We start from the raw sequence: 27,069 nt of genomic DNA, 5'->3' as shown, positions 1-27,069 counted from the left end.
GTGAGCAACAAATTGATTTAACACTCAATCATAAGTTCTGCTGCCAAAAGAAGTCAACAGCAGGAGAGAGACTGGCCCAATTCTACACGAAACACTTTGAACTGGACATTTGTCCAGAATGTTCTGGGGATATTGTTTTAATTAAATAATGTTAAGTAGTTCTGTTATGTTTTTTCCTCCTGTTTCAGAGGAAAAAGGGGAAACAGATTCACATTTTGCAAAATCCAATCCAATTCCAAAAGCAAGTCACTCTTAAATTTGCACATGTAGTCGGCCTTGAATCAACCTGAATCTCTGGTCAGCCCAACATTCCCCTTCCAACTGGAGTGCTAAAGTGGTTTTGCTGGTTGTGATGGAGATGATTAGTGTTGGTGGCTGGAGGAACAAAAGTGACTGGACTGTTTGTGTCTTTTAGGAACATTTCAACAACACCTAATCTGTCTTGGCTTTTTCAATGAAATGTGTTCATGCCACCCATATGTCCGTATTCAACAGCAGCATTACAGAGGAAATGCTGATACACAGTACCAGACAAGAGTTTGTTTTTTCTTTTTCTTTTTTTTTAATTCTTTTCCACATTGTAGATTCATACTAAAGGCATCAAAACTATGAAAGAACACATGGAATTACAAAAAAGTGCTAAACAAACCAGAATATGTTTTATATTTTAGATTCTACAGAGTACCCTCTTTTTGCTCTGAAGACACTTTGCTCATTCCTGGTGCTAAGAATCTAAAATATAAAACATATTCTGGTTTGTTTAGCACTTTTTTTTGTTTACTGCATAATTCCACGTGTTCTTTCAGTTTTGATGTCTTCAGTATTAAGTATAATGTAGAAAATAATAAAAAATAAAGAAATCCCATTGAATGAGAAGGGGTGTCCAAGCTGTTGACTGGCACTGTGAGCCTTTGTGAAATCTGTCTGTCGTCTCTGTGCAGGGAGTTGTTGGCTGATCATGTCAGGTGTTCTTCGACGGCACCGCTCTGCCTCACAGTTGTCCATTTGCACACCAGCAACAGTGTGCTCCTGGCAGGCCTGTGGCTCCAGCTGAGCCCGGCCTGCAGCGCTCTCAGACCACATGCACATCCACTGGGTCCTGCTCCTCGCTCAGGATTTAACCAGATGATCAGATTACCTCCGCTCTCTCTTTTTCTCTGACCCTTCTGCCCTCCTACTCCTGTTCTCTAGCTCTCCTCCTAATTTTACCTCTCATCCCTCTCTCTCTCTCTCTGTCCTCTAACACCAGAATGAAAGCACTCTGCATTCTGCCACTTAAATCGCCATTAGCACACAGATGCATTTTGATCCTGTGTTGCTCGAAGCTCGTGAGGCTGTCAGAGCAGAACAAGCGGGATATAATTCACAAAGCAGGATGAGACAGACAACAGAGAAAAGATTATGCTACATCCTGCTGAGAGCGATTTGAATCTGCAAGACAGAACTGGCAGCATGAGACAGAAATGCACGCTGATGATTGCTGATAAAATTTTAGAAGATGTTACCTAACAGTTTGTTAACAAGAATTCACCCTGAGCGAAAAGAAAGAAACCTAAAAGACGCCAGCTGATGCTAAACAAGATGGTCAAACTTTTACTGAACATGCAAGACTGGAAAAAAAAAAAAAATCAGCATCACTTCTGAACTCTAGGTTTGTGCACATTTTTATAAATAAATGTCTGTCTTTTTTCCGCATCAGTCAGCCTCTTTTCGTTTCCTTCCTTTTGTCATCAGTGCACAAGATCTTGTTGGTTTTTTTTTTTTTTGTCTCAATCAGAAAAAAAAAAAAAAAAAAAAAAAATATTCCCTCTCCCACTTCATTAAAAGTCTGTGTCAGAACATGATTCACGTTGTTTATTTGTCCTCCATCAGCCTCACAGCAGCTCATGTTTCATCTTATTGCATCTCATTTTCCAGCTCAGTCCAGCAAGGTGACAAGTGACACAACTTGACCTGCATTTCCAGTTTCCACAAAACAATAAAAACACATGAGAACAGCGGAAAAGAGAGAGGAAGAAAGACTACGGAAAAAGGTAAGAGAAAACATGTTTTCTTCAGAGGATTCAAAGGCACCGCTCACATGTGTGCTGAAACTAACCGTACAGGAGACGACTCCACCGTGAGCGTCTCAGGAATGTCACTTTATAAAAGGAAAACGTCCTAAACCTCACATCTCTACCTCACCTGGACAATGGCATTAACTAACTACTTCAAGTAAAGAGTTCTGTTAAATATAGATATATACTGTATACATGAATAAATGCTTGGCTCAGTGTGCATGATGTATAGTCTACAATACTCAGTCAACAGGCATATAACAATAATAATAATAATAATAATAATAATAAAAATGTAGTGTGAGGCTACAGTTTTCTCCCATTTTGCTGCTATGTGAATTAGGGGCGGGACAAAATACTGAAATATTGAAACATCGCTATATCGCCACACTTCCTCTTGTGACACATTATCAATACACTTGTACTGATATTTAGTTTTCAATATTTGAGGCGTGTGAGGCGTATTTGTTCCCTGCCTTTAGGTATTTGGAACACAGACACACTGGACTATGCTAAATATTTTTCTGTTCTGAGAAATGAAAACTGGCCCGCACGATTATGAACACCCACAGAGGAAAAAACAACATTTATGTGTGCTTCCTTGATATAAAATAGTGTACTCGTATTGGAGCCTTGAGTCGGCTGTTTAGTGTGCTCTGTTGGTCAGATCATCCCATAATCAGACTGACGGTTTGGATTATCACAGTCCATTTTAAGTAAGACTTTCAGATTGCAGTCTCCAGAAAAAAAAAGTGCCATCACTGCAGTTTGGTGAGCAAGATAAAACAGAGATCAGAAGTGTGTGGCTGAGTGTGAAATACACAGTAAAGTTGTGCTGAAACAGCTGCATGAAGCATCCATCCTCCCTGCAGTTGTGGCTTTCAGGAGCTCTTCATCCAGAAAACAAAATATATATCTACAGTATATATTCCCTCTAATGCCTCGTGCAATCTGTCCATTCAGAGAGTTTCTGTGTGGTTTGGTGGGGTTTCCAATCTGTCTCCCCTCACCTCAATACAACAGGGCTCAGTGGGCGTTTGCGGCACTGAATATGTCAAAAATGTACCTAAAAAAAAAAAAAACTCACCGGCAAACAACACAGGATAGCTGACATAACCCACAGTCCTCAGAAACAAAATGCTTAGTTGGGAAATATTTCCTGCGGAGCCCAAATTCATGGACAGATAACAGTTTTCTGAGAGCCGCTGCTGCTGCGTTCTTCATCTCACCAAATCACAGCGAGACTGTCTCGATAGATAGACTCCACTAGGTGGTAAGAGGGAAAAGAGGGTTGTTTTTTTGTATTTTAGGTGAACTGTTCCTTTAAGTGGACTCTTTACTTCCTCTTCTTGGTCTGCAGGGGGTGGTAGGGAGGCGAGGCCGACTTCGCTGCCAGCAGAGGGATGATCTTATCGAACAGCAGCACCGAGCTCATCATACCTGCAAAATCAGAAGGATGCACGTTAACGGACATGAGATTAACAGGCAGGAAGAACAGAGATTACTGAGATTAACCCTGGCTGCTTAAAGGTGCACTACGCAAAGTTATTCTAACACACTTCTGAGTTTTGAATGAATGAATGAGGAGGTGGATATGGATATGAGGTGTGAGGCCCTCCTCCCAGACTCATTGCTCTCACGTTCTCACAAACCGGCCGCAGCGACAGAGGGAAACGCTGCTGAGCTCAAATCAGCGCAGCTTTGGTGCTCTGCAATGGCGCCCCGACCCTGAACAGGACCGGAGAGACGAGCAGCGAGAGCAACGCATCAAAGACACAGAAAACTGAGACACAGACAGGATGTCCTGAGCTTAACCCAGCTCTGCCGGACTGCTTGTCTCTCTCTCTCTCTTTCTGTGTCTCTCTCTGCACACTGCCTGGTTTTTTAGTCTTCTTGTAACTTTTCCTCTATTTTGTTGTGAAATGTCTCATTAAAGCACATCTTCCTCTGCTTCTTTCTGCTCCCCTCTCACCTCCCTCCTTTTTCCTTCTCTTTTTCTTCACCACCACTTTTTAAAAATGATTTTGCAGTTAATGTCCACCCACCGCCTGTAGGGGGACCAGCAGGACGCAGTGAACCGGTGTGAGGACAGGGCCTGAACTCTTTAGAGAGACATTTAATATGTATCTGAGGTGCATCTGAAGGACGTGTGTGTGTGTGTGTGTGTGTGTGTGTGTCGAAAGTGAGCTGTGAGGCTCAGTTCAGCAGCTTATCAGATCTGTGTTAACACGTTCAGCATGACTGGCCGAGCAGCTGCCAAACAGACACAGCTGGCTAACGTTTGCTCACTAAAAACAGGGCTGGCTTGGGTTGGGACTGGACGTCAGGGTTCTGGAGAGTTCTGGAGTGAAAGTCAGAGTGACTGGTCCATCCAACGCTCCCCACCCCCCACCCCCCCTTCTGTGACCAGCTTCATTGGTCTTATGTCACGATTCGTTTGTCTCCACAGAAACTCACACAGCACTCACCAACCCAGCAGCACATATATATTCCTGACTGTGTATAACCTATTGTACTGTTGTATTATTTTATTGGATTGAGTTGTGAGGCACCTTCTAACTATGTTTTTTATTCAGAGAGGAAAATGTGCTGGATATGGAATGACATAAAGGTGTGTGGCCAGATTTACGTCAGACCTCTGAGCTCTGAGGTGGAAAAGTGTGCGAGGCAGCACGGAAACAACACAGGACACTGAAACTGTCCACTGAGCCTCAGACTAAAGAAATCCTCATAGCGTTAGCGGCTTTCTTTTTTTTTTTTTTTTTTTTTTTTTCTTAACCCCCCTATAATGTTTGGGCTCAATTTGACCCCAGCCAATGTTTAACGTCTCTAAATATATGATTAACATTATTTTTTTTGCTTCATATTTAATGAGTTCTCCTAATGTAATGGGCACGACCAGCTAAACATGAAATTCACATGATGATATGTTTTCAATGTCCTGTACACACTTTGTAACGCATCGGTTATAAATAACAAAAATCTGTACTTAGAAATAATATTAAGCCATTAAAACACCAAAAAGATATTTCTTGCCAATTTTAGGTCAATCAGTGAGATTGTATGGTGATTTGTATATTTTTACATAGTGGCGTAATTGGAATACTGAATGTATAAGTGGGGGTGAGGGGGAGTTATGTTTTATTTAAAGGGCTATTTAGGTAATCAACAAAGAAACATAAAGTACCTGACACATAAACTTTGGTAACAATTTTAATTATAATAATTTTGTGGAGGTTTAAACTGCAGGGGTCAAACTGACCCCAAACATAAAAGATGTTGGTAAATTTGAATATAACAAGAGGGTTAACACAACTCATCTAATTTACAAAAAACATAACTGGACAAGTGCACTGGTCTAACCTCAGTGACCGAACCAACACACTCTGTCCTGTGTTATCTGCACTGGTGGACTGTCTGTCCTGCCCTCCACTGTCTCTTGTAGCCTAATGTCGTCCTTCACTTCCATCGGGATGCCCGGCTTTCTCTTTGGTTTGGAAAATGCCAACAGAGTGCAGACACACTCCCAGCTTACAATGCGTGCAGAAATGTGATTTCATAGAACGCAGAGGAAACATTAACTTAAAGTAAAGGCTCGTGGACATTTACAACCAGCCTGAGGAAACGCAGCCTGAAACAGAAATGAAGCGTTTGCCGTGTCGTTCAGCTACCAGTCATCAGAGTGGATATTCAGAAACGTAATCAGGACGTAAATGTTGGATGTACAGGAACTGAAGACCGCGTCATTGAGAAAATCACCAAAACTGGTGATTTTCAGAACTTCACATTCAAGTTCATTTTTAGCCCTTGATCACTGTTACAGTCTCAACAGGCTTTACAGGCTCACAATTTGTGGAAAACAAAAATGACACCATGATCTAGATAAATAAAATCAAAAATAAAAACAGAAGTCAAAAAGGGGGAGAATGGAAAAAATCTTGGGAAAGATATAGGGAAACCCCTCCAAAAGCCTAAAGTGAGGCTCTTACTCTGGACAGCCTTAAAGGACCAGACCACTGATTTTAAAAGTCTGACCCACATTGTACACCGCGACAAACCGACTGCAAATCATGTGGGAGCACCAAAGACTGCACAAATCCCCCGGAACAAACCAGTGCTGCTGCTTTTAGGAAAAGGAGTGAGGAAAGTTTGGAGTCTCTGAAAGCTCGTTTTAGTGGCAGTGAATGGAAACCAAGAGCTGGAGAAAAAGGAGGAAAAATCATATCGGAGCTCATTCATTCATTTTGTAGATATACAGAATCAGTGGTATAAATCTGCCGTCTGATCGGCATTTACAGCCTGAAAGCGGTCCTGTCTGGTCTGAGGCAGTCTGACTGGTGGAGGAGGAGGAGGCAGCACTCACCCAGCAGCGGGCCCAGCCAGTACACCAGGCAGTACTCCAGGAAGGAGTTCCCACTGCACGGGAACTGGGTGGAGAAAGCCAAGGCCGGGTTGAACACTGCACCTGTTGTGCTGCCACCTGCATGTGCACGCACACACACACACACACACACACACACACACACACACAGAAATTCATATTACCACACTTGACCTCACCTTAAACCCCTCCACTCCAGGCCAAGTCTTGAACACATGAACTCAGTTGGAATTGGCAATTAGTCAATTAATGACTTAGTCTACTGACAGAAAATTCATTAAACTTTGATGAGTCATTTTAGTCAGCCATCAAGTAAAGATCCCAGACATTTACCTTACATTTACATGAGCTTATCAGCTTCACCGCCATCACTAAAACACTCAGACTGTCTTCTTTTTCTCCATTCATATCGTCATAACATTATTTATTTGTTTTGAGTGTGTGTGTGTGTGTGTGTGTGTGTGTGTGTGTGTGTGTGTGTGTGTGTGTGGCTGCTGGTCAGACTAAGGAATCAATTTGAAGGCATCACTTTAGGCTCTGCTAACTCATGATTCATTGATTTATCAAAAAAATAACTGTCAACGAGAATAATGGTGAGTTGCAGCCTTAATTCTGAGCTCGAAGCTAAAACAAAGTCCTGACATTAAACTCAGTGACAAAATGTCTGCACATTGCAGGGTTTGCTCTGTCCCTCTGTCTTCCTGTGAGGACTTTATCATTATTGAGTACTGACAGGTCAGCACTAACGCTGTACATCTTCAGTGTGAACAGAGGAAATGGCTAAATAAAAGACACATAGCGCTGTGCTGTAATGGGTATTACAGAGTAAGAGGTTAAATTCCCCGACTAAAATGCTGAAATTCAGCGGCCTTTATAAACATTACATGAGGCTTTTTTTTTCTTGACCACAATTCTAAACACTACTGAGCAATTCAACAATTTAACAGTGCAGGCAATAGAACGTGATATTCAATAAAAATATAACTCATTTATGAGAGAAATGACAAAAATTAGCCTACTCACGCCAAACATTAAACTAATTAACTAATTAAACTAATGTTTTAAAGCATGAATTGAAGGGAAATTTGGACGTCACAAGTTATTTAATCAAACTGCTTTTGAAATGATTAAATCACCGTTTATCACCACCTTGTTCAAGTCACATGTCGTCACTTTTGTTTTTATGAGTTCATTTTTGTGACTTCCACTCCTGCAGGCGCTAAAGGTTGTGGTGTTGGTTTGCTGCTTTAATCAGAAAACACCCCTTTTCAATCAAATTTCAATCAGATTTATTGAACCGCATGGCGTTTTATTCCCTGCAGTTTATTTGTTTGCTGTTGCTGAGCCTGTGCTGAGTGAACAAACCTGTGGCCTGTACCATAAAGCACAGGCCACACTGAGTACACCCCTGCTGAGCTCTTATCCTGGGGTGTATTCAGCGTAGACATACCGGTATGTAACGTCAAGCTAACAGAAACGATAAAGTTCTGAACAACCTGTAGCATTACGCAAGCATTGCAAGTATGGAAGCCGAGAGGTCCATTCTCCTCGCGATTGCAGCCGAAGAACTGTTTGAGCAGGACATTACTTTACATTGATCATTAACTATAGGGGTACCGCAATACATTCAAGGTCCACTATGAAAAAAACAGTTATTGTTAAACATTGTTTCCAAGATTTGTACCATAGGCCTACACAAATGAGTTTTAAATTTTAAGTTGAATAAAAGTTGCCATATTATTGAGAAAAACAATAAACTATGTCTGATTTGTCATCATACTTACAACATACATGTGCTTTTATCTCCTCAAATGATGGGCAACATTTTAAACATAGGCTGCACTAATATAGCGACTTGGAAGCCATAATGGAGCACTATCGTTTTTTTTTTTTTGTTGTTGTTCTTTTAATCTTGCATTGTGATGCACTTAGGCTGTATATTTGTATGAAAGGTGTCATATAAATAAAGTTGAGTTGAGTTGAAGTTGCTGCATACTGTGGACAGGGCAGCAGTCTGTGTGATGTCTTTAGATGCAGGACTCTGAGGTGCTGCTGCTCTCAGGAGACGTCAGAAAATCAGAAACTGAGATGTAAAATGCGCTGGAGCAGCTGCCAGCTGACATGAGGCAGATGCTCCTGAGGCTTCATACCCTCACACACATTACCTGAGTCCCAGGCCACCTGGATGCACACCCATCTGACTCTATTCATCATTTTATTATTTTGTATTCGTTCAGTTATGATCGTCAGAAATGTCCCGGATACAAGGAGATCAATCAGGTCTTTTTCTTTGTGCCTGTAAGAGATCTCCTGTCTCTGCAGAGTTAACGTGGAGTCTCATGTGTTTCCTCATGTGTGTTCACTGACCTCTGACCTCCCACCATCACATTACCAGTCAGACTGGTTACCTCTGACGTCATTCAGTTCAGACACCACTGAGACCAAAAAAACACTGATCATGAGTCAGACCTCGGACTGAGTAGATATAGAATAGAATAGAATAGAATAGAAAGGAGCAGAATGCAATAAAAACTATCATACCTGCATAAACCAGTGTTGTGATGACCGCAGCTATCGCGTGCACCCGGTACTTCTCCTCAACCGCGCGCGTGTGCGTGAGCGCCGTCTGAACCGCGAAGGCGCACGCGAGCTCCACTGCGGCGGCCTTGGGCAGCGGCGCGTGGATGGGGCTGACGCACCGGAAACCGAGCAGCTTGTGCCGCAGGTGCAGCCCCGACAGGCCAAGACCCCAGATCAACGGCACGGCGGCTCGCGCCACGCAGGCCGCCGCAAACTGGCACGCGATCCGCTGCAGGGCGCACCTGCCGGAGAGCCGTGAGCGGTACGCGTGCTCGAGCGCGCCGGCGGGGTTGCCGATGGCCCCGCTGAAGGTGAGCGCGTGGACCACGGACGCCAGGTAAGTCAAAGTGAGCGCGAGTCGTGGCTCGATCCCGCCCACCTCGGACAGCAGCTTCAGCTCGTGCGTGCAGCAGCACAGCTGGAAGGTGGACACGAGCTCCACCGCGTAGACCGCGAGCCCGGTGTCCGCCAGAGCCCTGGCCAGCAGCCTGCGGCTCGCCTCGCTCAGCAGGACGATCCCCGCGAGCAGCGACAGAGACACCGCCACGTCCGCACTCATCTCCGCGGCCGCTCCGCGCTCCCTGCCCGGTGTCTCTCGGTGCCTCTGGCCGCTGGGAGGCGCGGATTCACCGGGCTGCCTAGCTTCCTTCCGTCGGGGCTGTTCAGCTGTCCTCTCCACGGCCTGGTCTCCTCTGCCTCCCGGTGTGTTTCCGCCAGACGGAGCTCAACTGTACCGGGCTGCTGCCACCCGCTCTGCCCCGCAGGGTGATGAGTGCAGCCGGGAACAAATGAGCTGCAGCCCCTATAGCTCACATGGTGCGGAAGTGACAGCTCAGTATTTTGCCTCCTCCACCTCCTCCTCTGCTCTCCTGCTCTCCTCCTCCTGCTCATCTGCCCCCCGTTTATTCTTGTCCAGATCCATCATATCCTCCGCTGTTTCATTTTCTCTTCTCTCCTCCTCTTTCACATCCTCTCCTCCTTTTATTCCCTACCTTCCCTCTTTTCCCTCTTTTCTCTTTTCTCCATCTCCCACTCTCTTCCCCCTGCATCTTACTTCTCTTTCATTTTTATCACCTCTCATTCATTCCTACCATCTGCTCATCTCCTCCTTTTCTAATTCTCCTGTCTTCTGTCCCCTCCCTCTTTCCCCTGCATCTCCTATGAGTCTCACTTCCTTTTCTCTCTCCTTCAGGTCCCTCTCTGCCTCCTCCCTGCACATCCTCCTCAGTCTGCACCTGGTTTAATCCCCTTGTAGATAAGAGAGGCATTAAAAATCAAACCTCCTTTATTAAAATCCCAACATAGACAAAAGGCACACCTTGATTCTGTATGCATTTAGTTAGAACCCCATAATTTGATAGTCAGAGTCCTATGAGGCTGCCGATGAGGAGTAACCTCCTGCCAGAGTCATCATCAGGATCCCGCCCTTCCTGCATATTTCTCCATGGAAACTTCAGCTTTTACTGTTCCATACTGTATGTCCTGCTAAATAATAATGTATTTTATTTCAGACACATAGTCCACATGACAATCATAAAAAAAAACAGACATAACAGACAAAAATGCGAGGAAATACATTGTACAGTGCTTTACCATTAAATTACCATTAAAAATATATGTCATACACACACACACACACACACACACACACATACATACATACATATATACACATATACAAGCTACCTATAGATATGAGACAGCGTTTACTCAAGAAAGGGTCAAGCTAACATACCAGTGCATATGAAGCCTGGATGTTAACCGATAGCCCATTATGGGGCTAATTAGGGCCATAATAATGATGTTTTCAAACACATCCAGTCGACACATAAAATTAAACATAAGTTTTCGTAACAGTGCCTGACATATTGGTACATTAGAGGACACAAACAGCTGGCTGGCACTGTGCCACCTAGGAACGCCAAGCAGCAGCCTCATGGCATCATTATATGCCACTCGGAGCCTCTGCATACTTTTCACTCTGTAGGAGGACCAGAGATGAGCTGTATACAGAGGGGTAACATAAGCTTTAAACAGAGCACATTTAACATCTGCAGAGAACATAGAAAATTTTTTCAGCAGCATGTTGGCCTGAGCATATATTTTACAGCACTGTCGACTGATGTCACTGTCGTCCATAAGATCATCTGAAAGAATATGCCCAAGATATTTTAATTCCCTCGTCATGTCTAAGGAGCCCTCTGAAAGGTAAAAGACAGGAAAAATTGATTTCATATCCTCCCTAGATCTCACAACCACGATCTTGCTTTTTTTGGTATTATAATTAATGTCATATTCCTTGCCATATTGTGTGCATATCCTCAACAATTGTTGTGACCCAGCAGTGTACGGAGAGAGTACAACCAGGTCATCTGCATACATAAAATGGTTGACAACATAGTCTCCCACAATACAGCCGTTTTACATTCATTTAGCTGTTTTGAAAGGTTGTCCATACATTAAAGAGAAAGAGAGATAAAATCCCTCCTTGTCGGATCCCATTGCCCACATGAAAAGGAGCAGAGATAGTATCATTCCATTTGACCCGGAATGTTTGCTGAGCATACCAATAGATAAGAATTCTGACAACATATTTAGGAACACCCCTCGCAAGCAATTTAACAAATAATTTTTCATGGCTTATTCTATCAAAAGCCTTCGAAGCATCAATAAAACAAAGAAATACCAAGGAGTTTTGACTCTGATATTTAGCAACTATCTCCTTTAAAGCATAAATGCATAAATCAGTACTATGTTTTCTTTTGAACCCAAACTGATTATCAGTCGTTAAGATGTACATTTCCAGCCTGGCTAGGAGGATTCTTTCGAACACCTTTGGCAGGATACTGGCCAAGGCAATAGGCCTATAATTGCCCTTGCTATTTAATTTGCCTGCCTTCTCTTTAAGAACAGGAACAAGCAAAACAGACAGGATAGAATCAGGGAGCACACCATGCACCATAAGACCAGTGAAGCACATGGCCAGCAGAGGAGAAAACCTATAGCTGGCATACTTAAGATGCACAGCGGTGATACCATCTGTACCACATGCTTTATTCTTGTCAAGCTTCTCAATAGCATCTGACACCTCACCTGACCTTACAACCAAATTTGCAGCTAAATCAATATTATCAACAGTTAAAGCATTGCTCTTGACACAGTTGAAAAGCTTGATATAATGTTGACGCCATAGTTGTGCGATGTTATTTGAGCCACAAACACCGTCAATATCATATGGTAGAGGAGTTTTATGATTATTTAGCAGTTTGATTGTTTTCCAGAAGTCAACATGATTGTTATTTTGTAGCTTCCTGGCAAGCAAATCTTCTTTAATAGTGTGCTTTCTAGAGAGGCATGGGCATCTGCTGTACATCCACAGTGGTCAAGCCAAGAGGTTGTGTGCCATGCTTCACTTACATAGGTAAAACTATCATCGGGTAAAAATAATTTGCTAGATATAATAAAATTGTTATCTTTACAAAAGTGTACGAGATGTTTTGCAAAGAGAGAATTGCTAAGAATTGATAAGTCAGCATTAAAATCTCCAATGACATAAGTACAGGTTGAGTCATTATCTTCAATGATGGAATGAATAAAACCTAATCTGTTCTGAAATTCATCCACAGACTCATAAGATTCAAAGGGTGTATAAATGTTAACAATGCTAACCTTCTTTCTATTAAGTTTTATGTCAAGCCCTATGGCCCAATCAACGTTTAATTTTCTCACTCTCACCACTGGGTCATATTTAAGGTTCCAGACGATTGCCAGTCCACCAGGTATTCGTCCTAAATGTCGTATTCTGTACAGTTACTATAGTTGTTTTTTTCCACTCCATTGTTGCACTTTAAATGTGTGTCTCCGTGCAAGTTCAAGCTCTGCACCCACTCATAAAATGATTGGTAACACAATTTAAAGTACCTTTAAATGCTAATATGAGTTATTGGTTAACCAAATGATTTTGAATGATGATCTGCAAGTGGGTAAAATGATGTTTCACCTGAAATTTGTGTATTGCATTCACAGAGACAAATAAAATTGACAGAACTGCCCCTGTTTCCTTTCAGTGCTTTATTGTACATCAGCCATCCCTGCCTGATGGTTAGAGATCATCTGCATTATACTTTATTTCACATGTAAGCACACAAAGCACATGCTGTATATTTTATTTTAAAAGTTATGCATCTTGTCCTTTTAGAACAGGCTGGTGCAAGTAAATCTCTGAGTCAGGGCCACTGTGCACGTGGAAATATGCCTTTGGCTGAATTAAACCTCAATGGGCAGAGCATTTTTTAGGGTCCTAAGTTAAGTAAGTGGCAAAACTGAATGGGGAAAAAAGAACTGGTCAAAATATAAATACAAATATGAATGGTAATGGCAGTTTATGAAGGTCAGCTAGGCTACTGTCCTACTTACATACTGTATAAGTTAGTAGGATTAGTTTGAAACTTTGGCTCTGATCTGTTCTAAATGGCTAATAGATATGGCTAAGAAATGACTACACTGCATTTTATTCAGAGTGCTAGGCTTTTTAAAATATTCACTACCTCTTACCACATGTATTTTTTTTTTTATAATTAGCTTCAGTCTAAAGTTTTTAAGCCGAACAAAGCAGTGGTTCTTTGAGTTTTAACTCAGCCACTCAAATGATTTCTGCAGTTAAGAAATGTTTGCACAGCTGAAACTTCAGTGAGCATTTCAGAAATCAATTTTGTATTAGGGCAAACAATAAAACCAGTGTTATTCTGTTTACAAAAAGAAAAATAATGCATGTTCTTGAAAAGAAACATTTTTTTTTTTAAGTATTCGTGTCTTTGCTGGAGTTGATCTATGTTTTGTTGTGAGATGTTTGATGCAAAAACAGCAATTCTCACTGTCTCATACTCTCACAGCAGATTGCTGGTCATGATGACAGCTGTGCACCAGTACTCCCAGGCTTTGGGCTTTGGGCATCCTGGTAGCTCTCGTGGTACAGCATGTCCCACCTATTAAGTCCTGCTCACAGTGTCTATAGGTTCAAATCCACCCTCAGGCCCTATGTTGCATGTTATCACCTCTCTCTTCCCTGCCTGCCCTGTCTCTCTCTACTGTCACTGTCAAATAAAGCAGATATGCCAAAAAAGAAATAATAATAATAATAATGATGAATTTGTATAGTTTAGTGAGAACACCATATGGCTTCAGTTAGTTTTCTTTTTTTCTCTAATGTTTAGTTTGTATTTTTATTTCAGTAAAACTAAAATGCTTTTTTTTTGTTTTACACAATCTTAGTTTTTAGTTTCATTTTAGTTAACTAACTTAGTTACACCCACAGAGATGCATTCAAGTTGAGATGACATCAAGATGAATCCTCCAAGACAAAGCATGACTTCTAGTTTGCTGCTCCACAATGTAGTTCAAAAAGATCATAATAATTAAAAAATATATGATTTTTTTCTTTTGTTTGTTTTTGTTGTTGTTGTAGGTGTTGTTTTGTTGCTGTTATTATTGTTGTTACTAATCATAATGCTAATGTTTTGGAAAATGATGACAAAACAAGTAAAACATTGTGAGATGAGGTAAATCAAGATGTAGAAAAAGCTAAATTATAGCAAAAATCATAGCAGAAAGTAAATGTGTTTTTAGGCATCTATAAGAAATGAAGGAGGAGGATGCTTTCACCAAATAATAATGATTCCATCATTTGGTACCTCTAAATCTGTCTACAAATTGTCCTCTGCTGCTGAGATGTGCAGGGATATGAAGATCTGACTGCTGTCTAGTTGAATAGGAATAGCATGAATTAATGATTTTTTTTTTTTTTTTTTTTTTTTATTTTAATGTTATACCATCTAAATAGCTCATTCCACATGGGATTACATAACACAATTATAGCTAGACAGAACACAGACTTCCATGTAACTTAGCTCAATAAAAATACTTCCAGAAATTATACCTATTTAAACAACATACAGTATATTTTCTTTGTGACCATTAGTCACCCAAACATTCTGCAATGGCAAATATTAAAATAATCAAGATCCTCCCCATTAATCTTATCAAACAATTACATCTTTAAATCATGATATAAAGCACAAAATAAAAGAAAATGCTTTTAATTTTCCATTTCTTTAAATCCACATCAGTGGCAGTGTCCTCTCCTGGTCTTCAGGATCACAGCAACCACAGCTGCACACAGCACCAGTAGGGCACCACTCAGCACCAGGGACCACACCAGGTAGAAGGTGGAGTAAACCCCAAAAGGGTCTCTGTGGACCAGCAGCGTCTTGGTCGCTGACTCACACAGCCTGCTGTTCATGTTGACAGCTGCACACCAGTACTCCCCTCTGTCCTCCAGCGAGACGTTAGAAATAATGAGGCCTTTGTCAGGGAAGGACATCTTGACTCTGCCTTCAAAACCTTTGTCCTGTATGACAATGTTTGTGAAGTTTAAAGGATGCGGTACATAGACAGGGCCCTCCACCTGGTCCTTCTTCCTGAACCACAGGACCCACATTTTGTCACCATGATTGTGGTTGCATCTGAGAGTGACCTCATCTCCCTTCGAGAAGAGCTGTACGCCTGCTGGGGCAAAGTCAGGGCACACCACCAGGAAGTATATTGCGTGTAGAGCGCTGCTGGAGAGGCACATGTATTCACTTGTATGGTTGAGTGTCAAAGATGGAAAGACCAGGGAGTAGTTCTGGTTGACCTTTACGTCCTGCGAAGTCGTCTGTGCTACTCCTTGTTCGGTGATGTTACTGAAGAGCTCAGGGATGTTCTGACACAGCGTGTGCACCGTCTCACTGGGCGTATCCCAGCATCTTTGCTCGTCACTAAAATCAGAGTTGGCACACTGCAGCACAGCACTGTCTCCCACCGTGTGGTAGATGATCTCAGTCTGTAACTGTACCATGACAGGACGACTGCTGATGCACTGCTGCTTGTCCATCACCAGACAGGTGTAGAAGTCATACTTATGGACTCTGTAGTTGGTGAAATGAAGAGAGGAGTGGTCCTTCACCACCTGCAGCCTTTCTCCTCTGTTTTCCATCAGAAGTTTGTCATCATCCCCAAATAATCTGGTCCAAACAAGATAATCCGTAAACTCCTGTCTCTTCAGCCACTGGACCGTCAGACTGTCATTTGCTCCTTCACATGTCAGGTTCAATGTCCCTTCAAAACTCATGTGGACAGTTCTAAAATCACCTATGTCACCGCAAACAGTAACCTCAGTGATCATCTGGTGCGTCATGTTGCCCTCGGTCCAGCACTCCATTTGGTACAGGCCGGAGTCTGAGAGAGTCAGATTGTGGATCTTATAAAAGGAGTCATCTACCTCTTCACTGACCTGCAGGCGTTCCCTGAGGTCTTCGGGTAACATTGAGTTCCTGGGCGAGAACTGCGAGGTGTTCCACAGCATCAGCATCTCCTCACCGGTGGATCTGGACATCACGCAGAAGTTTGCTGCACGAGGGGGGCGGAAGACATAAAAGCTCTCCTTTGGCAGGACTGTGATGGTTTGCTCTGCACCAACGCCATCAGTGAGAGCAACAAGCAGGAAGACGAGCTGTGCGACTGCGGCCATTCTGCTCTGAGGCTCAATGGCAAATACAAGAATGATTGTGCAAACCGCTCATGAACTTCACTTAACCTGTTTATCTCAGCAGTATGGAGGGACTTTCCGTAATCTGAATCAGTTATTTCCTGTTGAATGATAATCCTGTGTATCTGAACTTGTGACAAAACTAAACTAGGCAAAAAAAGTTCTGCACCGCTTTTTCAGTCTATAATTTCTCCCCTTTATTTATACCCAATAGTGTTGTATCTTATACCATTGTAAAGCCTGATTCATCCGCTTTCCAATGAGATACAACTTGTAAGCATCCTGCATTTCTGGAATGAGTGACACCGGTAATTGTGGAAGTGACCAATTTTTTTTGACAAAATCCCCTGCAATATTTTTTCAGTTATTCATTTCTCCCATTTAACAATACCGATTGGTGTTGTTTTTTATACCGTTAGGAAGCCTGATTAGTCCCCTTTTCAATGAGAAATAAGTTGTAAGGATTGTCAATCGATTGGTATGACCAACATGGCTAAACATGTCCCCTCCCCCCCTTTTGAGGGGAGCAAAATCCCATTCAGTGTGTTTTCAGTTGATCATTTCTCCCCTGTGATAAGACCAGTTGGATTTGTGAGTTATACTGTTGGAATGCCAGTCCCCTTTACAATAGGGTGTAACTGTAAGGATGAGGCAACACAGCTAAACAGGTGGGAAGCACAATATTTTATTCATTTTCTCATTTTGCCATATGCTGTCAATTAAGTGCCAGTTAGGTACACCTGTGAGTGCAATTTAAATTACCAACAGAAGAACATTGAAGGGAGTTTTTATTGACTGAAAGGACACTGAATGAATTGCTCCCCTCAAAAAGGGGAGGAGGGGACATGTTTAGCCATGTTGGTCAAACCAATCGATTGACAATCCTTACAACGTATTTCTCATTGAAAAGGGGACTAATCAGGCTTTCTAACGGTATAAAAGACAACACCAGTCAGTATTGTTAAATGGGAGAAATGATCAACTGAAAAAATATTGCAGGGGATTTTCTCAAAAAGAAAATTGGTCGCTTCCCACACAATTACCGGTGTCACTCATTCCAGAAATGCAGGATCCTTACAAGTTGTATCTTATTGGAAAGAGGATGAATCAGGCTTTACAAAGGTATAAGATACAACACTATTGGGTATAAATAAAGGGTAGGAATTATAGACTGAACTGAGCGGCTCTCTGCACTTGTGCCTCCCACACTGAAAGGCACTGAGGAGGCTGCTTTAATGTGATGGGCAAGGTGAAGGGGGCGTTCACAAACATCCTGTCGGTCAAAGTTTTCATACGTCTGGCTAATATACACCTTTTTGCAGGACATGACACTTTGGATTGGAAATTTTGACAGAGAAGTAAAGTCAAAGAGATAAAATCATTCGTTAAAGTTATTCAGAATGTATTAGTCAAGAATGAGCTGGTGAGGTAAGAAGGTTATTCTACGTCTCAACGTCACTTGAAAGGAAACAGAGGGAGGAGAGCGGGCTGCAGAGCACAGGGACGACAACACACACTCCGTCTGCCCTGACAGACTCCTGGAGCAAGTCTCAGAGTCTACAATCTTTTTTATGTCCATCTTTGTTTGACATTTTTATGTGCCTCCTTTGCTTCTACGTATTTTACTGTTTCTTTATGTTAATTTGTTTTATCTCCATCTTTTATATATCTTATTGACTTTTGTTTTTTGCTGCTTCTGTTGTGTATATTTTTTAACTGTTTACCTGGTTATGTCCTGCAGTATTTGCACTTGTTCTAAACTGACTGTTCACACTTCATTGTGAAGCACTTTGAGCTACACCCCCTTGTATGAAAGGTGCTATATAAATAAATTTTGTTGTTATTATTATTATTTTTGTTATCATCATCATCGTCATCCTCAAATAATATGTACAAGCACTTTCCATAGCCACTGGGCCGTCATGCTGCCACACGCTCCCTCACGTGTTGTGTCCTGTGAGGTTCACTCCAAAGGCTCACTCTCGTCAGCGCTCACTCCCTCACTGGGTGGATGAGCATGTCCGTCTCCACAGCATCATGGGAAACCTGCCACCGTCTGACCCCCGTGTCGCTCACTTCCTCTGACATGAGAAGCTAGTGTATCTTGATAAACTCAAAGCTTTGTGGGTAAAAATGTATGGCTCTTTTTGCTGGGTTACTTTTAAAGCTGTGTGAAAATCCTAAGTAGAGCATTACACAGAAGAGTTATTATAGTTTTGTATTTTCATTAATTTTTGTTTTTATTTCATTTTTAATTTTGGCTTCAAATCAGTTCAGTCTCCAGACCGGGTTTGCTGGTTTCAGTTGAGTTGTTCCTGTGTGAAAATGTTTAGTTGGAGTTGAGTTTCAGTATTGCTGTTAGTTGTTTTATTCTAATCTGGCCGCTGTTTGTCAGATTAGCTCTTCACTTTGTGAAGGCAGTGACTCCCAGTCATGTCCACATCCCAGTCTCAATAAACATCAGCAAAACTAAACACACTTTATTCTACACACTTTTTGTCTAGTTTAGTAAGAACACCATATGGCTTCAGTTAGTTTTCTTTTTTCTCTAATGTTTAGGTTCTATTTTTATTTCAGTAAAACTAAAATGCTTTTTTTACACATAGTCTTAGTATATAGTTTAATTTTAGTTAACTAACTTAGTTACACCCACAGAGATGCATTTACGTTGAGATGACACTGAGATGAATCCTCCAAGATGAAGCATGACGTCAGTTTGTTACTCCACAAAGTAGTTAAAACAGATCATGATAATTACAAAATATCATTATTATTTTTGTTGTTGTTGTTGTTGTATTTGGTGTTTTTTTTGTTACTAATCATAATGGTAATGTATTGGAAAATGATAACAAAACAAGTAAAACATTGTGAGATGAGGTAGGCTAAATCAAGATGTAGAAAAAGCTAAATTATAGCAAAAATCACCGCAGAAAGAAAACAATTTTTTGGCATCTAGAAAGTCATTAAAGAGGATGATGCTTTCACCAAATAATAATGATTCCATCATTTGGTACCTCTAAATCTTTCTACAAATTGTCCTCTGCTGCTGAGATTTGCAGGGAGATGAAGATCTGACTGCTGTCTAGTTGAATAGAAATAGAATGAATGAATGATTTTTTTTTTCTTAATGTTATACCATCTAATTAGCTCATTCCACATGGGATTACATAACACAATTATAGCAACACAGAACACAGACTTCCATGTAACTTAGCTCAATATAAAATACTTCCAGAAATTATATCTATTTAAACAATATACAGTATATTTTCTTTGTGACCATTAGTCACCCAAACATTCTGCAATGGCAAATATTAAAATAATCAAGATGCTCCCCATCAATCTTATCAAACAATTACTTCTTTAAATCATGACATAAAAGACAAAATAAAAGAAAATGCTTTTCATTTTTAATTTTCCATTTCATTTAATCCACATCAGTGGCTATGCCTATCCATCTTTTCAATACCCAAATAATGTGCAGTTTCCACTTTCTTGGTTCATACAGACGGAGAGCAAATCCAGTTCCAGTGGCCGACCAATACTGGAAGCCACTGGTGCCCCCTCTTGGAAGGTGTAGCTCCACAGCTCCACACACACAAATCTCACAACAGATCCACACACACACCAAAGCGCAACAATATCAAATCGCTTGATGCTACTTTACAAACCTGTGTACAAAACTTTAAAACCGACTTAAATGACACATGAGCCATTAAGCGCATATGTACAAGCCTGGAAACATATTTACAAACCTCTGTACACATTTGCAAATGTCTCATTATATTTTTGCAATAATAAAGTCCTGTTTTTTTCCCCCTCACAGAGACTGTCTGTGTTTTGCTGTGAGATGCTTCATGGAATAACATCAACTCTGTCTCCTGCTGTCTCCCACTCTCCATCTGTCTTTCTCTCTATCTCTCTGTCTCTCTCCTAGTTTAGTCCAGATGATTGAAAGTTGCTGTCCTCTCCTGGTCTTCAAGATCACAGTGACCACAGCTGCACACAGCACCAGCAGGGCACCACTCAGCACCAGGGACCACACCAGGTAGAAGGTGGAGTAAATCCCAAAAGGGTCTCTGTGGACCAGCAGCGTCTTGGTGGCTGACTCACACAGCAGCTTGCTGGTCATGTTGACAGCTGCACACCAGTACTCCCCTCTGTCCTCCAGCGAGACATTAGAAATAATGAGGCTTTTGTCAGGGAAGGACATCTTGACTCTGCCTCCAAAACCTTTGTCTTGCATGAGAGCATCTGTGCTGTCTAAAGGATACGGTACATAGACAGGGCCCTCCACCTGGTCCTTCTTCCTGAACCACAGGACCCACATTTTGTCACCATGATTGTGGTTGCATCTGAGAGTGACCTCATCTCCCTTTGAGAAGAGCTGTACGTCTGCTGGGGCAGAGTCAGGGCACACCACCAGGAAGTATATTGCATGTAGAGCGCTGCTGGAGAAGCACATGTAATCACTTGTATGGTTGAGTGTCAAAGATGGAAAGACCAGGGAGAAGTTCTGGTTGACCTTTACGTCCTGCGAAGTCATCTGTCCTCCTCCTTGTTCGGTGACGTTACTGAAGAGCTCAGGGATGTTCTGACAGAGCATGTGCACTGTACCACTGGACGTATCCCAGCATCTTTGCTCGTCACTAAAATCAGAGTTGGCACACTGCAGCACAGCACTGTCTCCCACCGGGTGGTAGATGATCTCGGTCTGTAACTCTACCATGACAGGATGACTGCTGATGCACTGCTGCTTGTCCATCACCAGACAGGTGTAGAAGTCATACTTATGGACTTTGTAGTTGGTGAAATGAAGAGAGGAGTGGTCCTTCACCACCTGCAGCCTTTCTCCTCTGTTTTCCATCAGAAGTTTGTCATCATCCCCAAATAATCTGGTCCAACCAAGAAGACCCGTAGACTCCTGCATCTGCAGCCACTGGACTATCAGATTGTCATTTGCTCCTTCACATGTCAGGTTCAATGTCCCTTCAAAACTCATGTGGACAGTTTTCATACCACCTATGGCACCGCAAACAGTAACCTCAGTGATCATCTGGTGCGTCATGTTGCCCTCGGTCCAGCACTCCATTTGGTACAGGCCGGAGTCTGAGAGAGTCAGATTGTGGATCTTATAAAAGGAGGCATTTACCTCTTCACTGACCTGCAGGCGTTCCCTGAGGTCTTCAGGTAACATTGAGTTCCTGGGCGAGAACTGTGAGGTGTTCCACAGCATCAGCATCTCCTCACCGGTGGATCTGGACATCACACAGAAGTTTGCTGCACGAGGGGGACGGAAGACATAAAAGCTCTCCTTTGGCAGGACTGTGATGGTTTGCTCTGCACCAACGCCATCAGTGAGAGCAACAAGCAGGAAGACGAGCTGTGCGACTGCGACCATTCTGCTCTGAGGCTCAGTCGAAAATACAAGAGTGATTGTGCAAACCACTGACCAACTTCACTTAAACATGTTTATCTTAGCGGTATGGAGGGGCGTTCCGTAATCTGACTCAGAATCAGTTATTTCCTGTTGAAATGATAATCCTATGTATCTGAACTTGTGACAAAACTGTTTTGATGGCCCAAAGCTATATCTGTTTCAGAATCAGAAACACTTTGTTGATACCAGAGGGGAAATTGGGTCGGTTGATGTTGCTCAAATTCTCAAGAGGAGAATTAAATTACAAGAAATAGAAAATAATAAGAAATATAAAAATATGTGCCTTGCAACTTTTTTAAAAAGTATGTCCATTATGAATTAAGTATGTTCATTAATCCTACAAAATATTACAGCAACAAATACAGAAATAAAAAAATGAATGTATGAAAAAAGTATACCTATATACACCTTATATCGACAGGGATACTGTCCTGTTGAATTGTCTAGTCCTGCAGATATAAAGAATTGCACTGTAAAATGGTTAAATAAACACTTTATAATAGTGTATTGTTATGCAGTTAACTCTGACTATCTGATCCTCCTTGGGAGGTGGTAAAAAGTCTGGTGGCCTCAGGAGGGAATGACTGCCTGCGGCGTTTCCGTGCTGCATCTCGGTGCAGTCAGTCTTCCATTAAATGCACTCCTGTGATTGGCCAGTGGGTCGTGGAGTGGGTGGGAGACATTGTCCAAGATATCACATAGTTTGGACAGCATCCTCCTCTCTGAGTCCTGCTCCATAACTTCAGCAGCCTTGTGGATCTGTTTGTTGATTCCAGTGGCATCCGCTGCCCTCGGCCTGCTGTCCCAGCATGCAACAGCAAACAGGAGAGCGCTGGCCACCACAGACTCATAAAACATCCTCAGCTTCGTGCGGCAGATGTTGAAGGACCTCAGCCTCCTCAGAAAGTAGATCCAGTTTGTTGTCCATGTCCACTTCCAGGTGCCTGTCGTCCTCCACAATGTCCACGCTGATGACCCCCTGGATGGAGACACGCTTGGCCCTCCTCAGATCCACAACCAGCTCCTTAGTCTTTTAAAATTTATGGTTAACATTTGTTGTTGCTCTCAGAGATGTGTGAAGCACCATGTAGAGTTTGACACCGTGCAGGTGCATTCAAATTCAAGGACTCTGAAATAAAGCCTGTAAGAGATGACACACACTCTCACCAGATTGTTACTCTGCTACAAGACGTGATTTGAAAACCTAGTAACTCCAACCTGGATGATTTTAGCTCCAGATTAAAACTTACATGCTCCTGTCATGAAACCCTTCTAAATATCACCGTGTAAACTCAGTTACTCACAATCAAAGAAAGCGCAGTCCACTGACAGCATGAGATGTTTGAAAATAGAAAAAAAAGGCACTGACAGTCCTAAAACTCATTGCTTTTTAATAGAAGGTAGTTTACTTTCATAGCATACCCATACTCTACTATTTAAAAAAAGCACACACTTTGATACAACTTTATACAGAATGTTTATACTTTTTTACACATTTGTAAGGCACATCTTTTTCTTACTTCTTGTTCTATTTCTCATAATTTAATTCCTTAATTCTGCATTTTAGCAACTGCGGCTGATCCTCGGGGATTAATAAAGTATATCTGAATCTCAAGACTATTATTATTTGGGGTGGGGGATTTCTGCTTTTTTAGACAGTCACAGTGGTGAGAGAAGTAATCAATGTCCTTTCACATTTGTTGGCCTCCATATTACACTCCATCCAACTGCAGCGTAAAACAGTCTGAGCAGCCTGGTTCACAGCAACAGGGCATGTTGTTCCTCAGTCTCACCACTAGATATCACCGTGTTTTAAGTTTTGTGTTCTCGGTCTTGTGCTCAGACTCAGACATGGCCTGAAGAGATTGTGTTCACTATCTGCTTTGCACGGGCATGAAATATCTTAATGCAGGCACCCTCAAGTTTGCCCTGGTGGTTTCTGGGGCTGACAGAGCTCAGAGTGACCTGGTGGAGCGGCTCTCTGCACTTGTGCCTCCCACACTGAAAGGCACTGAGGAGGCTGCTTTTATATGATGGGAGAGGTGGAGGGGGCGTTCACAAATGTCCTCTCGCTTAAAGTTTTCCTATACGTCTGGCTAATATACACCTTTTTGCAGGACATGACACTTTGGATTGGCAATTTGACAGAGAAATAAAGTCAAAGAGATAAAATCCTTCGTTAAAGTCATTCAGAATTAATTAGTCAAGAATGAGATGGCAAGGTGAGGATATTCTACGTTTCATCATCACTTGAAAGGAAACAGAGGGAGGTGAGCGGGCTGCAGAGCACAGGGACGACAACACACACTCCGTCTGCCCTGACAGACTCCTGGAGCAAGTCTCAAAATCTGCAAAAACACACAGAACTGATGCCAGACGAGCGAGGACATGCCAAATATTAACAATTTTTGACTAAGTAAATGCAAACAAACTTTTTTTGTGGGGAAAAAAAATCCACCTTATTCTGTTTGAGAGATATCAGTACACTAAAATATGTTTGTTATATTTTATTTTGTGATGACAGAGAAGAGTTCTTGACACGGGATCAGACGGTATATTAAAACAGTTTTGAAAAAGATGATTTCATAATACAACCTTTTTGGTGTTTCTGCTGCTTCGCTTTACTTCTAATTCACCCCTGTAAATAAAAAGATTATTTTAAATGTTCTGTTTTCCGAGTTTGATTGGCCGGATAAAACAGCACGTGAACGCAACTGCTTCGGTTCGGGAGCATCTCGAAAACTTCCAAGCCGCACGTGAATGCACAGTCGTTCTCCCTCCACTGAGCCCGCCCCCCGACTCACACCGACAGCCGGACGGACCAATCAGCGGCGGAGATGTCTGAACGCTGACCAATGACGTGTGGCGGGCAGCAGGCGGGGCGGACCTCTCGGTGCAGCAGGCTGCTCTGTGCCTAACAATAGCCTGGGATTGGTACAGTTACCATAAAAAAAGCAGGGCGACGGAGCGCAGCGGAGTTGGCTGAGTGCATGAGGCTGTACGTCCCTGAGTCGGGAATATCCACCCAACACCCCGGGATTTATTTGAGCCCAGCGGGCCAGCGGTGAGTGAGCCTCGGTCCTTTCTGTCCTGTCCGCGGTCCTGTCGGTCTGCACGGCGCCGGGTGTCCATGTTTGGGGCTGCTCTGAGGCCGGCGTGCCGTTGTGTGCTGGCGGAGCAGGAGGGGGGGTAATGGTCAGGCTGCTGGCGGCTGGATCTCCGCGGTGTTCCCAGCCTGCTGGGCTCCTATTTTATTATTATGTTTTATTCTCTGGTCTCAGATAAAGGCAGATCCGGCAGGCCCCCAGTCCAAACGGGACACCCGACAGACACACAGGCAAACCACGACCATCTTATCATCACCATTATTATTATTACTATGACTGATGTCTTGATATTACACCAGTTTCCTCCCAGTTTCCCAGTCCGCTTAGATAACAGCGGAGTTTACGGACGAATAGATAAAACGGCAGGCCGGTGCTGCGAGATGGACTTGAGAGGAGCAAACCTCCACACAGACTGCGTTTACCATGGATGGATGGATGAATGAATGAATGAATTGATGGATGAATGAAATGGTACACATCCTGCTATCTAATTTTTTTTTTTTTTTTTTTTTTTTTTTTGAAAGAGAAATACCTCCGGCATGATTCATGCAGTTTGTGCCAAGCCCATGTCGCTGTAGTCCAGTTTATGATGAGGACTAGTCGGTGCTCTCCTCTCTCTCCACTGGGCTGCAGCCTCTGAAATACTCCATTTATAAAGTTTATTCTCGCTGCTTGCCTGCTTATGTAAGTGTTAAATGAATAAGAGAGTTGCAGAGTTTGTGCTCTCAGTAGCAGGGGAGGACACACGGTTCTGGTGGAGAGCCCACATCCACTTTATGACAAAAAAAAAAAAAAAAAAAAAAAAAAAAAATTCAGGATAATGTTATGTTTATCACTTATAATGTGTCGTGACTTTCTAATGACCTCATTCCACTGCATGTACTTCCATCTCCTGTGGTATTTGTTATAACTATAACATTCCTTACAGTAACCTGTGGTTTTTCTAAGGTATTTGCATAGTATCCATGTGAAATGGAGTATATCTCCCTTTTTCCACGCCTGTCAGCAGAATTCAGGTTTGGATCCTGGGCAGTTCACTCAGGGCAAGTTGTGTTTTACAGTAGATTTTTGGGGGTTTAATGGATTTGGCAGATCAGAGAGGGTGTACTGGCAGACAGACAGACAGGCAGACAGACAGACAGGCAGAGAGTCAGTGGCTCTCCAACTCTGACTTGGCACTTTCGCCAGAGGCACATCAGCGGTGTCATTTCAGTCTCATTACGTACCTGTTCGCCCTTCGAATCAGCCTCATTCCTAATCCATCTGAATACCCCCCGCCCCTCCCCGCCTGCACTGGGCTGACTCTGCCCTTTGCTCTCTGCTGTTATAAAGAAGTATCCCTTCATTTGAACCATTTCCTGGATAATGAAAAGCCATAAGAGGGAGAAGCTGATTAAAATGTTGGTGTTTCACTTCTGAATTGTGCTCAGCAGAAATGCCCACAAGAATACACACAGTTTTGCTGCCTAATCCAATAAGATTTTTTTCCCCATTTGTTTTTGCCGTTGCTGATGCAGCGCTGATTTGTGTAACTGGACCTGGGCAGATGAGAGCAGAGAGAGGGAACAGCTGTTTTGAAATGTTTTTAAATTGGACTAATTTAATGAATTATGCTATAAGCAGCCCTCATTTTGTTGGGGCTCCTTCCTCGCCGCAAACCAGACAGCAGATTTTTACACACAGCGTCAGAAGGTGAAGTCCGGCGGCCACAGAGGAGTGCAGTCCAAGTATGAAACTGTAAGAGGCATGAGGCAGATTGGAGGGGGAATAGTTGTGTCAGCCTGTGGTTCAGTAAACAGGTTAGTGTCCCAGCTCAGACTGCAGCAGCAGGCCTGGTGCCACAGCGTCACACAGCAAGTCCATTTAAAAAAAAAAAAAAAAAAAAAGAAGAAGAAGAACTGGAAGCTGTAATTTACTTT

General features: G+C 42.5%; 2 protein-coding genes across 2 annotated transcripts in view; one reads left to right on the top strand and one right to left on the bottom strand.

Moving 5' to 3' along the window:
* Positions 1-2,034: 2,034 nt before the first annotated feature.
* On the bottom strand, positions 2,035-9,827 carry aqp11 (aquaporin 11). Its single transcript, XM_030066818.1, has 3 exons — positions 8,980-9,827; positions 6,421-6,537; positions 2,035-3,497 (listed from the first exon to the last, which is right to left on the bottom strand). Exons 1-3 carry the CDS (start codon positions 9,575-9,577, stop codon positions 3,394-3,396), a joined length of 819 nt encoding a protein of 272 aa, XP_029922678.1. The 5' UTR covers positions 9,578-9,827; the 3' UTR covers positions 2,035-3,393.
* Positions 9,828-24,974: 15,147 nt separating this feature from the next.
* Positions 24,975-27,069, top strand: part of pak1 (p21 protein (Cdc42/Rac)-activated kinase 1) — an 83,943-nt gene continuing 81,848 nt past the window's right edge. Inside the window, exon 1 of the mRNA XM_030066816.1 lies at positions 24,975-25,107. The gene's annotated coding sequence lies outside the window, so the exon portion shown is untranslated. The remainder of the gene's footprint in view (positions 25,108-27,069) is intronic.

Source organism: Myripristis murdjan, chromosome 13, assembly GCF_902150065.1.
Source record: "Myripristis murdjan chromosome 13, fMyrMur1.1, whole genome shotgun sequence".
Taxonomy (NCBI): domain Eukaryota; kingdom Metazoa; phylum Chordata; class Actinopteri; order Holocentriformes; family Holocentridae; genus Myripristis; species Myripristis murdjan.
Note: the sequence above shows the minus strand (reverse complement) of the source record. Positions and strands in the feature narration are given on the sequence as shown.